Consider the following 16,440-nt stretch of genomic DNA (forward strand, 5'->3'; position numbering starts at 1 on the left):
AACCCTCCAATTGCCAGGCAAAGTTTGCAATGGCCCATTTACAAAGAAAAATACACAGTTTTTAAAACAAAAACATGGATATCTAATTCATACCGTTGTGAATTAGAGATATCCATCACTAAATGGGGGGCTCACTTTAAATTACGCTTACAGCCCCTTTAATTTATATTCTAAGTTGTGAAAACTTATTAAAGCTTATTAATACACGGATCTAACTGTGCAAACTTCAAACTGCAAATTGGATTAACTAATTTAAAGCGTCTGGGGCCGAATTTAAAAATTTGAGACGCGGCTTAAATTGAAACTGGTTTTTGAGGGAATTCGAGGACGCAGCTTAGATTCATTAAATTCGGACACTATCGTTATAATTTCAAATGTCTCTCCAGTCTCCGATTTAAGTGGGCATGTCAAATTTACAAGGGTACCCTTTAAAGGTATGTTTCTGATTAATTTTATGAAAGTTGGAATTTTGGTTTGAAAATGTAATTAACTAAATACGCTTGAACTCTAAATAAACGGAAAACTTTTAACTGGAAAAAATAAAATACTATATATTATTGGTCTTATTTTAATGTGACTCGTTTTAGCTGAGATGGTAAAATGATGTTAAAAAATACAAAAAATAAAAATATTAAAAAATTAAATAAACACTAGCTTACCTTGTATTCCAACCTACAAGCGGAGGAAAGCAGATTATAAAACTTATCACCCACACACCGCAGATCATCAGCTTAGCTCTACATATAGATATAGATAGATAGATAGATAGATAGATAGATAGATAGATAGATAGATAGATAGATAGATAGATAGATAGATAGATAGATAGATGGATAGATTGATAGATAGATAGAAAGATAGATAGATAAATAGATAGATAGATAGATAGATAGATAGATAGATAGATAGATAGATAGATAGATAGATAGATAGATAAATAGATAGATAGATAGATAGATAGATAGATAGATAGATAGATAGATAGAAAGACAGAAAGATAGATAGATATATAGATAGATAGATAGATAGATAGATAGATAGAAAAATACAGAATTTTAGCGAAAAAGTGGCAAAAATTCATCAAAAAAGACAAAATTTTGAGAACACAAAACTCATTTTCAAAGAGGGATTTATCCGCGAGCCCAATAGATGGATTAACACAAAAAATAGTGGAGACACCTGACAATTCATAGATTTGCTTGAAAATACTTTCTCGACCGTTCAGATCTTTCTTCTTAAAACACAAAATAAAATCTGCTACGGGAAGAACCAAAATAATTTGGAGACAAAAAAAAGTAGCCAGTGAAATCAAATTCTATTCACCAAACATTTATTTAAGTAAAGGAAGAGAAATTATTTATATGGCATAATAAATCTTCAAATATTGTGCTATCAGAGCAGATCATTCCAAGTTCTTTTGAGAATTTATTTTTTGCAGCTACAAAACTCATGGTTTTCACAAAATTTTCGCTATTCGCGAAAACATTTTGTTTCATTTTTTGTCGCAAAAAAATGCTAAATATCGCGAAAAAGTTTGGGAAATGCGACCGAAAATTTTCGCATTTTTTCGCGAAAGGTTTCGTTCGCTGGAAACTCTATCAGAGACCGACCCTTCCAAATTACGTTTTAACCTGCAGACTCTAACCCTCTAACTGTTTAAAGTTAATCAAGTTCTTTATCGTGGTTTTTGCACAGTTTTTGCACAAATATCTGCAGTCTAAAGAAATGGGAAACTCTGCTAATATTTAGACAAGTAAATGGTATTTAGAGAATTCAAGTAAATACAAGGGACTTAATGAAACACCAGCCATCCTATTTGGTGGACCTATATGACCAGCCATAGCCATATATATATATAAATATATATATATATACACATATAAATAAATATATCTTTATATATATATATTTGAGCGAAGAACTTATTGTATGAACAGCTTCGATAATATATGTTAACACAAAATAGATTCTTCGTTTTGTGGTTCTACCCACCTCCAGTTTTTACCCATAGCGCTTTTTGATAATTCCTGATATTTCAGAAAGATTAATTTAGAAATTTTCTGTCAATACATTTTACTGTCAATGAATGCTCCGCGAATAGCTGTAAGATTTCAGATGGGTGGTAAAAAAACATGTGTCTCTTTAAAGTATTTTTGCATTTTTTGAACCTCCTAGTTGATGAACACTTGAACTTTGAGTTCCAAAATTTAGAAAAATTAAAAAGCCTTGAAAAATTGCCTAAGCCAAGAATTTGATTTTTAAAGTATTTCTATGGGGGGGGGGTCATCGCAGATCCCCTTCCCCTTTCAGGCGTTACTTATATCCAGGCCTCCAGCCTGTGTAGGGTTAAATCAATTGAAATTTCTAAATGTCAAGAGCTTTACTTTTCTTCTTCGACACTTCTTGGAATATTGAATAACAGGTTAGAAATGGCGTTTTCCTCTCAAAACACAATTTTAAGAAAATAATATTTTGATCAAAATTTTAAATTAAATTTGAGATATTAGATATTTTCAATTTCATGGTAAACATTTTATGAGATTATTATTCTAGTTTCATGGAGGGGAGAGAAGGGGGTAAACATTTTTGGAAGAAAGGTGAGGGGGGGGGGGAAATGACAAAAGAAAGGTGAGGGGGGGGGAACAGACAAGCGAAGGGGTTTGTTAAGAGGATAGGGGGGTGGGTGTTTATCTTCTCTATTTCTAAAGTGTTTACTTATTAATTTTCTGGACCTATTAGAATTTTTGTAATTATGAAATGATATCATTATTAATAACGTATAATGAGTTTGAAAGTTTGTAATTAGTTTGCTGGTTTTAATGTTATACATACAAGTTGAAATAGATTAATATATGAGAGCAGGGTAACAGGAGGGGGGTGGGGTGTAGTTTCATCTTATATACACTTTTTAACTTGGGAACCAAGCTTTGTTGGAAGTCAACCTACCCAATTTAGATTTTTCGGTTTCTTCTATTTGAAATCAAACATGTTTTGGTCTTAAATTCAATAATCATTTACTTTAAGGATTTGTTTATTTTTACATTTTCATTAAAAATGCATATGCCAACAAAAAAGTATTTAATAAAAAAGGCTAACAAATTATGTTTAATGGGTCAAATTGTGATCGAAAGTCACAGCTTTCTGGAACATTGACAGAACCATTAAATCCACGTGGGGGGTCAATTTTTACCCTTCCCCCTCTGAATCACATGTTTGATGTCCAAATATGACAAATAATATATCATTGGAAAGCTATTATGCTCTAATTTTAGAATCTGCAAAAAAATGCAAATTTGCAAAAATAGATTTTTTTGGCAAAATCCAGTTATATAGTTAAAAATGTTTGCAAAAAAATGTCCAAAAATTATGAAATGTACATTCTTGAAAAGCACTTGACCATTCTATTTCAAATATGCAAGAAAAATTTAGCAACATTTTAATAACCTGATGTATAATTAAGAAACTCAAAATGTGCAAATTTCTTTCAACGGGTTGTATTAACAAATAATTTGAAAAAGGAAACTTTGTATGTTTTAAGATTGTTGAATTATTGACTAACGAAATATTAAATTGAAATTGAAGAAACCGAATGCATCTGCCCCTGGTTAGTCCGGGGTGAGAAATGTTCAACACACCCCTTCAGATATTCTATAGTTTTAGATATATATAAGTTAACAAATTATCAGATGGTTTGGTTAGAGATGTTTTAAAAACATTTTATTAACATTAAAATACATCTTTCTTATAAAAGATCAGAAGCAGCATTGTATACCCCCCTCCCCGGCCACACGCTCTAAAATCGGTTATACAAACAATAACGTCTCAAATGACACTTATTTGTAAGATCATATAACCACTATAACAATATTAGATTTCTAAGCAACCCTCAACTGAAGTTCATTCACCTTTAGTAAAAAATCTAGTACAAATTTAAGCAATCTATTCAAGACCTTTCAGAGGCTGTCAATGTATTTAAATTGAATCTTCCATTTAAAGACAAAACATTCATGATTTCTAGATCTTAAAATAGAATATTTAAACTTGTGGTTTCACTGCAAAAGTGACCTGCGGATTTATAGAGCAGAGAAAAAAAGAAATTAACAGAATTCAACATTTTTTAAGATGAAAAACTATTATTTCTTTCTCATTGTTGCTCAGATGTAGTGTGTAAAGCTAGTACCCTTGAGAATGGTTTATTTTAATCTATGATTATAAGGTAACTGAAAACTACTTTAAACATCTGTAGAAACTGATTATCTTGTTTTCTTTTCTCCAAATCTGTTTTGTACGTGGCTAATTCTACATTGTCTATATTATATTACATTTGTTCAGGAAAATGAAATTGTTTCATTTTCCTTTTAGAAACTGACTTCTGGGATAGACAGGGCACCGTTTATTTATTTTTAAAGTAGCCCTTCCTTATTTAAAGAGAACACACTAGATTCACAACAGTACTGTATAAACGCACCTTTGTCTGATGAATAATGGGGAAGAAATGGTCGTTTTTAATTCTGACATTTTCCTTTATTTTTGCAAAGAAAAATTCCGCAAGTCACTTTACAACAAAAATGGCTAAAATTTAAACAGTTGCTTTCCGCAAAAAATCTAAAAATTCAAGTTATGAAATTTGAAGAACAAGGAACTATTTCTAAATTTCAAATGCTTTCACTAAGTCTAAAAATGACAAAATTCACATTGCCCGTGTTTTACACTAACTGGAGTGCCCGGCGTTGCTAGGTGAATATTATTATTATACTAGTTATACATTAAAAAGACCAGGGGGCAGTTATTGACCTCCTGATTTTACCTGGAGGTGGTTATTGACCTCCTGATTTTACCTGGAGGTGGTTATGGCCTCCTGATTTCCCTGGAGGCAGTTATCGACCTCCTGATTTTACTTTGTGGTGGTTATTGATCTCCTGATTTTACCTGGAGGTGGTTATTGACATCCTAATTTTACCTGGAGATGGTTATTGTCCTCTTGATTTTACTTGGAGGTGGTTATTAACCTCCCGATTTTACCAGGAGGTGGTTATTAACCCTCTGATTTTATCTGAGGATGATTATTGACCTCCTGATTTTACCTGGAGGTGGTTATTGACCTCCTGATTTTACCTGGAAATGGTTATTGACCTCCTGATTTTACCTGGAGGTGGTTATTGACCTCCTGATTTACCTGGAGGTGGTTATTGACCTCCTGATTTACCTGGAGGTGGTTATTGAACTCCTGATTTTCCTGGGGGTGGTCATTGACCTCCTGATTTTACCTGGAGGTGGAAATTGAACTCCTGATTTACCTGGAGGTGTTTATTGATCTCCTGATTTACCTGGATGTGGTTATTGACCACCTGATTTACCTGGAGGGGGTTATTGACCTTCTGATTTACCTGGAGGTGGTCATTGGCCTCCTGATTTTACCTGGAGGTGGTTATTGACCTCCTGGTTTACCTAGAGGGTGTTTTTGACCTCCTGATTTTACCTGGAGGTGGTTATTGACCTCCTGATTTACCAGGAGGTGGTTATTGACCTTCTGATTTACCAGGAGATGGTTCTTGAACTCCTGATTTTCCTGGAGGTGGTTATTGACCTCCTGATTTACCTGGAGGTGGTTATTGACCTCCTGATTTACCTGGAGGTGGTTATTGACCTCCTGATTTACCTGGAGGTGGTCATGATGTTTGGATAAGTTACTGGATGTGTGACAGCGATATAACGATCCAGGCTGATAACCACTAATAAATCATTATCATAATAGAATAATTAAATGATAAATATAAAAAAATTTATTTTTGAAACCAAAGTCCAACAGTACAGCGCATGTAGAGGGAAGGAGATAAGGGGGGATGTTAAAAATTGTTATACCTATTTTCTATATTTTTGTAAATACTGATAAATTTTAGCTCTACAATGCAGAAATGTGATTTTTTTGGAAATATCAATTAAAACATTAACAATATGGAAGAAGTTAAGATTGTGGGGGCCGGGGGGGGGGGGGCTTAAAGAAAACAGGAAATACAGGGAGGAGGGAGGGTTTGTTGTGACAGTTTGTGAAAACATGTGTTTTTTGTCACTCAAATATCAGTATTTTTTTCTAACGTATGGGTATAGATAGATCTCTCATTTCTATAGAGTCGCCATTTATTCTAAATTTGTCAAGATTTGTTTTTTTTTAATTCATAGCCCAATCAACAAAATGTATTAAACATTTATTTTACCATGCAATTATTAAATAGAAAATTGTGGAAAAGGAAAACGACATTGAAGTATTACTTGACCCTATCCCTGCTGGGGTACTTGAAAACCAGGATACCACCCTACCTCGAAATTCCATGTTTGATGCCTAAATTTGACAAATGATACATCATTGGAAAGTTCTTGTGCTTGTACTTTTAGAATTTGCAAAAAATTGCAAATTTGCAAAACAAAAATTTTTTTTTGCAAAATCCAACTATATAGTAAACATGTAAAAAAATGGTCCAAAATATACATTTTTAAAAAGCCCTTGGCCATGCCATTTCAAATATGCAAAAATGTTTGCAAAATTTTAAATAACCTGATGTGTAATTTAGAAAAGCTAAAATTGTGCAAATTTCCTTTGACAGGTTCTTTGCAAATAATTTGCAAAAGTTTCTTTGCAAAACTCGTGCAATCAGTTTCCTTATGTCATAGGCTTTCCAAAAAAGCTAAAAGTTATCAAAATCTGACAACTAAAAGTGGGTCAAAACAAAGATTTTGAACAAAGGAAAAAGTCATTCAGGGAGTGTGCCTGAAAACTTAGACAGTTGCTATAAAAGCCGGGTTTTAGGTCTGAAGGGAGGGCTATGGGTATTTAGGAAAAGTCAGAAAATTTCAACAGCCTCAGACCAATACTTTTTGAGTTATGAAAAAAAAAACTACAGGGGGATCAAATTGCCCCCCCCCCCCCTTCAAGGTTAAGCGTATTTGATGTAGTTATTAAGCAAAAAAAATTATTTTAACTTATTAAATAGCTTATCAAATCAAATCAAAGTCAGAACTTGAATCTTAAAGTTATCTTCAAATTCCAGAGTTTTCTGGTTCTCACTGTAAAACAATGAATATTCTGGGTTCAGGAACATATTTGATTAATTGATATACATATACTTTACTTGTCTGTTTGTTTGTGACTGATAAATGTCAAGACGACTGAACCGATCGGGCCAAAAAATGTTGTTGGACCTCACATGATCCCAGCAAAGCTTTATGGATGGTTAGAATTGTAAAAATGTGCCTTCAAAAAATTCTGGTTTATCAAATCCACGAAAAAAAAACGACAAGAGAGCAACAATTAAAAGTTAAAATGGAGAAGCTGCAGCCTAGTATGATAAATTCCTAGGTGAAGGATACTCGCTGTGCTCGTCAGAACATCCACAGATAACCAGATAAAACAGAGTTCTGATCCAAGAATCCAGACGTCAATGACCTTAAAAAAATAATAAATGTCATGACGTGAAAGAATCTGGACGTCAATGACCTTTAAATACAAAATGTCATGACTGGTTTAGATAATTATAAACGTCAATGATAACACAAAAAAGTCATGGGATGAATAAATCAAGTTGTCATAAACCTTCAATTTTAAAAACGTCAAAACTTTAAATGACAGGCAATTTTTTTAACTAATAAAGTTAGAAGTTTTATACTCATTCAAAAGGGGGGGGGGGGAACCCTAAACATCCTAAACCTATATTAGACAAGAATTAGCCCCACTCAGAAATGGGTTTTACACAAATATATGTGTTTTAGATATAAAAGGCTGAAAGAAGTGACAAATCCAATTAATAATAAAAACTGGGATAAATCATTTAAATTAATTAGTAGTTCAGAGCTGAAAACTTTAGAATAGTTGATATCGAGATTAATGCTTAATCCGATCTTTTTCTTAATATCGAGACTAACCTAATCTTGTACTTGTATCCTGAAAAGTGTATACAATTCAACCAATCAGAGTCGCGTATATGAAGCCGATAAATTTAAATTTTGCACGTCATTCAAGATTATATACAGAAACGGAAGGGACTCTCTAATTTAAAAACCCGGTTTTTGATTTTTCTCTACTATATCCAAGAAAGAACGGTTTAAGAAGAAAATCAAAAGTGTGTCCATTGGATACTCAGATTAAGTAATCGGGAATAAGGATATTTCATTCTAAAGTTTTCAGCTCATGCCGAATATCAATACCAAACCAAGATGTGTCCCATTTCTAACACTGAGTGTATGTTTGTATAGAACAAAAATACTGTATATATTTATTTAAAATGGGTAATGCTACTTACATTGAAACAAGAAATGCCACCTTTAGACGAATAATATGGTAAATGCTCGAAAACAAGCATTGTCTTGAAAAGAGAATTAAGTATTTTAGTATGAAAAGATTTCTTGTGATGATTTCAGAAAATAATTTAATAATGGAACTATTGTCCTTGTCTGCTTCATAAAATGTTGGTTATAGTTTTTATTACTTTTACTATAGATTTATATCGGCCGGGAACCTAAAATCACAATGTTTCAACTTGTGCCCATTTCTAACACTCAAAGTGTTATTAAGGCAATAAACTAGTTTTAGAACTAATGTCCCCTGTAACTTGTAATAATTAAGTAAAGAAAACATAATCCTGCTGAATAAGCAAAATATTTGTTTTCTTTAATTTGCTTACCTCGTAAACTGCGCTCATTGGTAGAATTAGAACTCCTGAATATATATAATTAAGGGAATTGTCCTTGTAATTTCAAGTGTATCTTCGACAACTAGACAACTAAACAACTAGACAACTAGACAACTGGACAACTAGACAAATAGACAACTATACAACTAGACAACCAGACAACTAGACAACTAGACAACTAGACAACTAGACAACTAGACAACTAGACAACTAGAAAACTAGAAAACTAGACAACTAGACAACAAGAAAACTAGACAACTAGACAACTAGACAACTAGACAACGAGACAACTAGACAACTTGACAACTAGACAGCTAGACAACTGAACAACTTACCTAGTAGTAAATCTGCCACCGCTAATGATACTATCAGCAAGTTAGTTGCGCCTCTTAGTTTAGATGATATTCTGCACATTATTCATTAATTCATTTCATTTATTCATTAACTCATTTTAGTTATTCATTAACTCATTTCATTTATTCATTTATTCATTAACTCATTTCATTTATTCATTAATTCATTAACTCATTTCATTAATTCATTTATTCAATAACTCATTTCATTTATTCATTAACTCAATTCATTTATTCATTTATTCATATAACTCATTACATTTATTCATTTATTCAATAACTCATTTCATTTATTCATTATCTGTTTTTTTGATTGAATAATAAACTGAGTACTTCATATATATATTTATAAAAATTTGTAATCTCTGTTTATCCGGCTGTTTTTTTTGGTCCGATCATAACTCAGGAACCCCTGGACCGATTTTCCGCTAATTATGATTGGGGAACTCGGAGACCCACGGGGATGATCTTAGCTTGGTTTTAATATTCTAAGCTGAGTGGGTCGACTTTAAATGCGAAAATTTAGTTTCCCGGTAAAATGGTTCAAGTGCGGGTTAAACCACGGGAGTAGCTATGAGAATCAGAAACCTGAGCAGCGTTGGATTCCCAAGCTAGGACATTATGAGTATTACGTTTATCTTAATATAATAATATTGAGAAATATCGCTTTAAAGAAATAGCTAAGTGCGGGTCAAATTAAGTGTAAAGTTGTCCACACATTTTGTGTATTAAGGAACTGTCGTTTTTTATTTCAATTAACGTTATTTCTATGTATAATTCACAATGCACCCTTTATACTTTGATTTGATCAAAAATGTGTAAGATATTGTTGTTTATCATGAAAAGTTGATTAATTTGACAATTTCCTTTGTTTTTTTCTGGATCAGAATTCCGTAAGTCAATCCATAGAGATACGATTGAACATATCATATTAAAAATAAGTTATAATATTTAACTAAAATATTAAATGAAAACTGCCAAAAAGAAGTTAATGGTATAATGTATTATGTCTGCATTAGTGGGAGGATAAGACACTCTTATTTTCCATTTTGTACCAAACCCTCGCTTTATAATATATATTTTATACTAAAACTTAAACATTACCTTTTCAGAAAAAAACGTTATTAAAGGGACTGTACGCCTATTTTCAAGTGCTCCTCCATGCACAGATGACAATGCTCGATTTACGACTGTACACTTGAAACCTTGATCTGATAAAAAGGTAGAAGTTTTTATCGAAGAGAACCCGCAAAGAAAAATAAACAGTTTTAAGAAACAAAAACATGTAAATCTAATTCATACTTAATCAGACAGAGGAAACCATGGGTCAGTAATGTTTGTTAAAAGTTGATAAAATGTGTATTTAACACTTTCCAGTAAAAATACATTTACTAAATATGTTTTATGCAAGATAAGCCGTGAGAGTCAATGTTGCAATTCCCCTTTTTGATTTATTTTTCCAATTAAGTTTTCTTAGAGCAATTAATTAATCTATTAAAGAACAGGTAATTCATTAATTAATTTCCAATCAGGACTTTCGTTCTAAAATGAATGGAAACTATACAGTGGTCCCTTCTAAAATATAGGCACTGTAGTGATACGTAAAGTTTCAAGAGCAACCCTCTTTAGTCCAATTTACAACAGTACCCTTAAAAGCTTTAAATTAAGGTGAACATAACGTTTTAAACTTTAAAAATTAATTATCTCCAAATGTGGGTTATATTTAAAAATGACTTGCGTTTTTTGTTACAGAAACAATGGAGGAAATTATCATAATTGAACATTGATTTAGATTTAGTCCTCTGGATATATTTATTGCATGTTTATGTCAATTAAGCATAATTATTGATAATTATAAGCTAAAATCAACAGAACTGAAAGGATCAATGAATGGAGCAGAGAATGTAAGAAATTATGGTAGGATGAAAGGAATGAATGAATGAATAAATGAATTAATGTGTTCCTAACAGCTGATATCACCAAGATATTTCCAAAAGTAACAACGAGGCAGATTAGTCCAAGAGGAATTAAGGAACCCAGGCTCTGAAAAAAAAAATAATTATGCATCAACAAAATATTAAAAAGTATTTTTTTGTAAGAAAATTTCGTAGATTTTTCATTTTTTTGTATGAATTTTCTACAAAATGTTTTAGTAACATATTGGACTCAAACAAACATTAACTTTTTCAGAATTAGAAAAATTTAGCAAGAAGTTTGCAATACAAACAATTGAAACAAGATAAAAGTGCTGAGCTCATTCCTTTTGAAAAGTTGACGAAAGTTTTTAATTTGTGACAAATATAACCCCCCCCCCATCCTACTCTCTTTTTATCTATTTTCTAAACTATAAAACTTCATTTAGATTTTTTCTTGTATCCACGTTTTAAAAAAATTGAAAAAAATAAAAATTGAACTAGAAAGTCTTCTTCATTGTATTGATATAATCGCCTACAACCGCTTTGAGGAGACATCTTAAAATTTACATAATACATGTATAGATAAATACGAATCAGTTGCAACAAAAGCTGAGCAAATATTTAAAGTGGTATTTAAAATATACTGTAAAAATGTCATTGCCAATCCAAAATGACTTTTCCTTAATCCCCGAAAATAAATGTTTGAATGCAGTAAGGCATGATTGCAAAAACATGAAATGTTGAAAGGGGAATAAGATGAAATTTTTAAACCCGAAACAGGAAAGTTAAACAAATTAGGAGAATGAAATGTTAAAACCCTTGATATAAATAATTCTAATTTGGTCCAAACTAATTCAGCCTAGACTGGCGGTTTCTTCAACTTGAAATCAATCGAGTGCTTGTCTATGTAATTCAACAATCTTTACAGCATAGTTTTCATTTTAATACTTTTTTATTTCATCCGCCTATATAAACTTATAAAAGAGAGAACGTGATCATTTTGTATAATTGCTCAAATTGCGATCTAATTGTTTACTAACTATTAAATTAAGTAAGGTTAAGTTAAAAAATATGTTCTCCATTTGGTTTTGAAACTTTGAAGATTAATTGAACTTTGTCGTAAATTGCCTTTCAGAATTGTATTTAGATAAACCATTTCTGGTAAATTTTTGTATTAACCGATTTACTTTAAATATGTTCGGAAGAAGCCTAGTAAATTATCCTTTTTTTAGGTAATAAGTTCACAATCCCTTTCAAGTTTGTTAATAGAGTTTAAAAAACTACGGTTCGTTCACAAAACATGAAATGTTAAAGGACAGGGGAACTGTAAGTGTAATTTCAAGTGACCATACATGTAAAGTTGGCCGGCAATGCCCGAGTCGTGGCATTACTCTTGAAACCCTATCCGATCCGTTACATGAAATTTTTTTGTCGTTTTCAAGGTTTAAAAGTGTTTCATGTATGTAGAAATGCGCCAGTCACTTTTAATAGAAACCCACAATTGAAAGTAATTAGGTTTTAGAAGTAGAATCTCTGTCAATCGATCATTACTATCTTTCCAGAGCTGAAAACTTAAGAATGGGATATCCTTAATCCCGATCGCTTAATTAATCTGGAGATTAATAACAAGAGGAGAACAAGCATTATTTAATCTGGAAATTAAGTAAAAGAATGGATCAAGGATTAATCCCGATATCCACCATTTAAAAGTTCCCAGCTCAGGGTTGATTGAAATTTTGCTTACAGTACCTTTGACAAGGAACACGGATTCAGAAATTTCTTATACCCACTGTTAATAAAGGTCAATTGTTGGCTTAAAGTATTAAATGAAAGTACATACTTAGAATTGTATAATTTTACCGTTTCGCTGAGAGAATCGCCAAACTTTTTACCACAATACAGCACATAAATGTTCAGGAAAGGTAGTTAACATATGAATAAATTTATCGACCAATAAAGTACGTCAAACTAAAGTAGATCGAATGTAAGGTTGGGATATTATGTTTTAAAGATCTATTAAAGATCTATCGTATGTATTTTTTATATTCTATTCTGCGAAACTCACACTTGCGCTTTAAATCAAAACTAGAGGAGCTACGATGTCGTAAAGTCGTGTCAGAAATGTTGCATAGAATAATTTTTCTCCTTCTGTCTAGGTCAGTGCTGAAAAGCTACATTAATTTTTTTCAAAAGTCTAGGAGTTTCTGCAACCTTCCTTAACATAATTTGACTTATATGTAGGGCTGGGTGTCGTTCCTGGGGAAAGTTAGTTCTTTCTCGACTAAAAAACACCAAGAACGGAATGGAAAGTAACGTGGATGGAACGATTTTAAAAAGAACGAACGATAGCTAAAGGCCCTCGTTCTAGAACGGAACGGAACAATTTTTAAAAAAGTCCGAACGTCCTCAGCACTCAGTAGATGTGTGTATGTAAAGTGAAAGATGTGTTGGTTTGTAAGAAAAGTATTTTATTTTAATCAAACCAAAATTTGCTTTAAAGATTTTCCAGTTTTAATCATAAACTTTGAAAGCTTGTCACATTTTTATTTTTTTTAATCAATTTTAACTTTTATGAAAACTAAATGAAAAATAAGATTTTTGAAAAGTTAAAAATTTGAAAATTTTTTTTTTAATTATCTTTTAGGTAAATAAGTGAGGTTTTGAGGGTTTCATGATCAAAACATGGTTTTCTTAACTAATTCAAGATATCCTACCTCTGGATCCAACAGCTGGATCCCGGCCTGTGAACAGTTGATGGTTTGGTTTGGAAATCCTGTCGTCTTCGTTTCCTGCTCCAAATCCGCGGCAGTGGAGTACCGACCCGGCACAGCTGACGTAACATACCAATCTAGTTTATAAAATGATTTTAAAGGGGCGATGACGTAGTTTTGAATAAACCTCACATTAACAAAATCCGAAACTTGAAAATATGGGGAGGGTCTCTTTAAACTGTCATTTTTAATAAATTACTATTCGACTTAAAGGGGACTGTAAGCAATTTGACTTATGGTTTTTAGGTGACTCTCCTTGCAAAGATGGCAATGCCTGGTTAACTACGGTGCTTTAAACCATAATATGATTAATAATGATAAAGATGTTGTAGTTTTTCTAGACTTAAAATCGTTTTATTCTAATTATTTCTTTATGTCTTTCTTTAGTAGAAGTTTTTAAAATTATGAACATTGATAGATTATACAATTAATCAGACAAAGCTTTTTGGGTATACTTATGAATCAGTCATTTTCATTTTTGCAGAGTGGGTCACTTAAAATTATGCTTTTAATCCCTTTAATCACATCTTTTTTTTGTTTATTACCTGTAAAATTCACTTTCATGCTTGATTGTGATTTTTCCTCATCTTTTAAAACCAATATTCTGAAAATAGAGAAATTATAAATATTTCTATACAAAAGGGTCAAATTCATATTCTAGAAAAAAAATTACAGAGATTTAAATATATAGGATTTTAGTTCACGGGCAGCCGTAGTACATTTGAATTTCCGAGCCTGGTCAACCTCTCCGGTCCCAGTTTGTACTGTATCTAGCTCTATGGACAGGACCAGCTGGTGCGACAAGGTTGACGTGGTCAGACTTTATGCTTTATATAGGTTTAATTTACTTTTACTAAAGGGGCAGATGTGCGCGGTTTGAAAATATGTATTGCAGGTTGATAGATAAATTGTGTCTAAATGAACATGACACTTATAGGACGACCTGCAAATAGGGATGGTCACTTAACGATTGTTTTATAGGTGATCGTTTTAAAACGAAGATTTTAAAAAAAAATCTTAAAACTATCGTCTATCATCTTCAAAAGAAAAAAGATTACTTTAAGAAAAAAATTTTTCGTTTGATGTTTTTTGTGACACTTTTTGCTGTATTCCCAAACAGAAAAATTGTTTTTTTTTCGGTTTTTATGAATTGTATTTTTCTACAAATTTGGCGGATTTATCTTGAATTGTTTAATATTTTATTTCTCAGGTTTGTTTGAAACATAAATAATGATTTTATTGAAAATATAACACTCAAGAAAACACTTGAGTTTTTATGTGTCTTGCTTTAATGAAAATTGTGGTAAAACATTTTCCTGTATTGAATATTTTTCTACATCATACAGTCGTAGTCGCATATATCAATACAATGAAGACGACTTTTGATTACATTTAGCTTATATTATGAAAACAAAGAGAAGCTGTCGACTTAAAGCTTTCTCTTTAGTTACGAATAAAGCTTGTTAACAATCAAAACTTAAATAAAGATTTGTCTTCATTGCATTGGTATAATCGGCGACCACTGTTGATAAATTTATATTGTTACTACAGATTATACTGAGGAATAGAAAGACGACTGTTAGACCCAAGTTATAACTTTGAATAGTCTAAGGGACCTGATTAACAATCACAGTGCAATATACTCAGACCCATTTCACTTAAAAAGTTTATTTTCAACCATTTTATTTAAAGCAATATCAAATACTTATAAGATTAATTTATAACCGTCTTCTTATTGCACTTTTTTAATAATTCATTTTATATATACAGCTTACAATTTGAAAAAAACTATGTAATTGTTTAGGCATTGGATCATACAGTCCCTTTAAAGGTACTGTAAAGGAAAATGAAAGGGGATACAGGCTGAAACCTAAGCAATTTAGGAGTTGATCGAGAATTGAGACCCATGAGAGTTCTATCTAATGTTCCTGTCTCGAGAAATTGATATAACTCTGTCTCAAATTTTTAGGAAAATCTATATATATATATATAATTTTGTATAAAAATAGTAGGTTTAAACTGATGATATTCAGCAAATACACAACCAATCTGAAAACGACGATATCCCAAAGGAGCCTAAGAAACTTACTATTTTTATACAAAATTTTATTTATATAAATTTTCGCATAAATTTGACACAGTTTTATATCAATTTCTTGAGACAGAAACATCAAATAGAACTCTTAGGAGTCTCAATCAACTCCTAAAATGCTTAGGTTTCAGCCTATACCCCCTTTCATTTTTCCTGTACAGTCCCTTTAAATGTGTGAAAACTCCGAGTAAAGATACATATTAAGATTATGTCAGCTTTATACAATTTATGTATCGATCTACATATTTATTATTCAGCGAAACTGTATAATCCTAATACTGAATCAAAAATCTGAAAATCTGAAGAAAAAAAATCAAAAAAAAAACTAAACGCTTTTTTCCAATTTCTTCCTCCACTTTTATTATAATTTTGCTCCATTTTTTATGAGATTATTGATCCTCCAACCAAAAAACATCTTAATTTTAAAAAAGCGTTCCACTTTTCAGTAATTACGTAAAGTCTAAAGTAAGAATTACAAGACATGATCAAGCTTCTATATTTATAAGCTAAATACTTTGATTGTCTGAACGTCAAAACGGATGAACCGATCGGGCCCAATGACCCCAGGGAAGGTTTATGGAACATTAAAATTGAAAAAAATGCCTGGAATATTGTTGGATTTTT

At 31.7% G+C, this 16,440-nt stretch overlaps 1 protein-coding gene across 1 annotated transcript in view; it reads right to left on the minus strand.

Moving 5' to 3' along the window:
• The window catches only part of LOC111709787 (flocculation protein FLO11), a 36,367-nt gene extending 22,043 nt beyond the window's left edge, over positions 1-14,324 (minus strand). The window contains exons 1-8 of the mRNA XM_023483694.1: positions 14,270-14,324; positions 13,668-13,801; positions 11,001-11,080; positions 9,020-9,090; positions 8,676-8,710; positions 7,351-7,441; positions 5,660-5,732; positions 660-737 (exon numbers count right to left, since the gene is read on the minus strand). Coding sequence (XP_023339462.1) covers positions 660-737; positions 5,660-5,732; positions 7,351-7,441; positions 8,676-8,710; positions 9,020-9,090; positions 11,001-11,080; positions 13,668-13,801; positions 14,270-14,288 — 581 coding nt within the window. The 5' untranslated portion in view covers positions 14,289-14,324. The remainder of the gene's footprint in view (positions 1-659; positions 738-5,659; positions 5,733-7,350; positions 7,442-8,675; positions 8,711-9,019; positions 9,091-11,000; positions 11,081-13,667; positions 13,802-14,269) is intronic.
• Between the last annotated feature and the right edge of the window lie 2,116 nt (positions 14,325-16,440).

This window comes from Eurytemora carolleeae, unplaced genomic scaffold, assembly GCF_000591075.1.
Source record: "Eurytemora carolleeae unplaced genomic scaffold, Eaff_2.0 scaffold174, whole genome shotgun sequence".
Lineage (NCBI taxonomy): Eukaryota > Metazoa > Arthropoda > Copepoda > Calanoida > Temoridae > Eurytemora > Eurytemora carolleeae.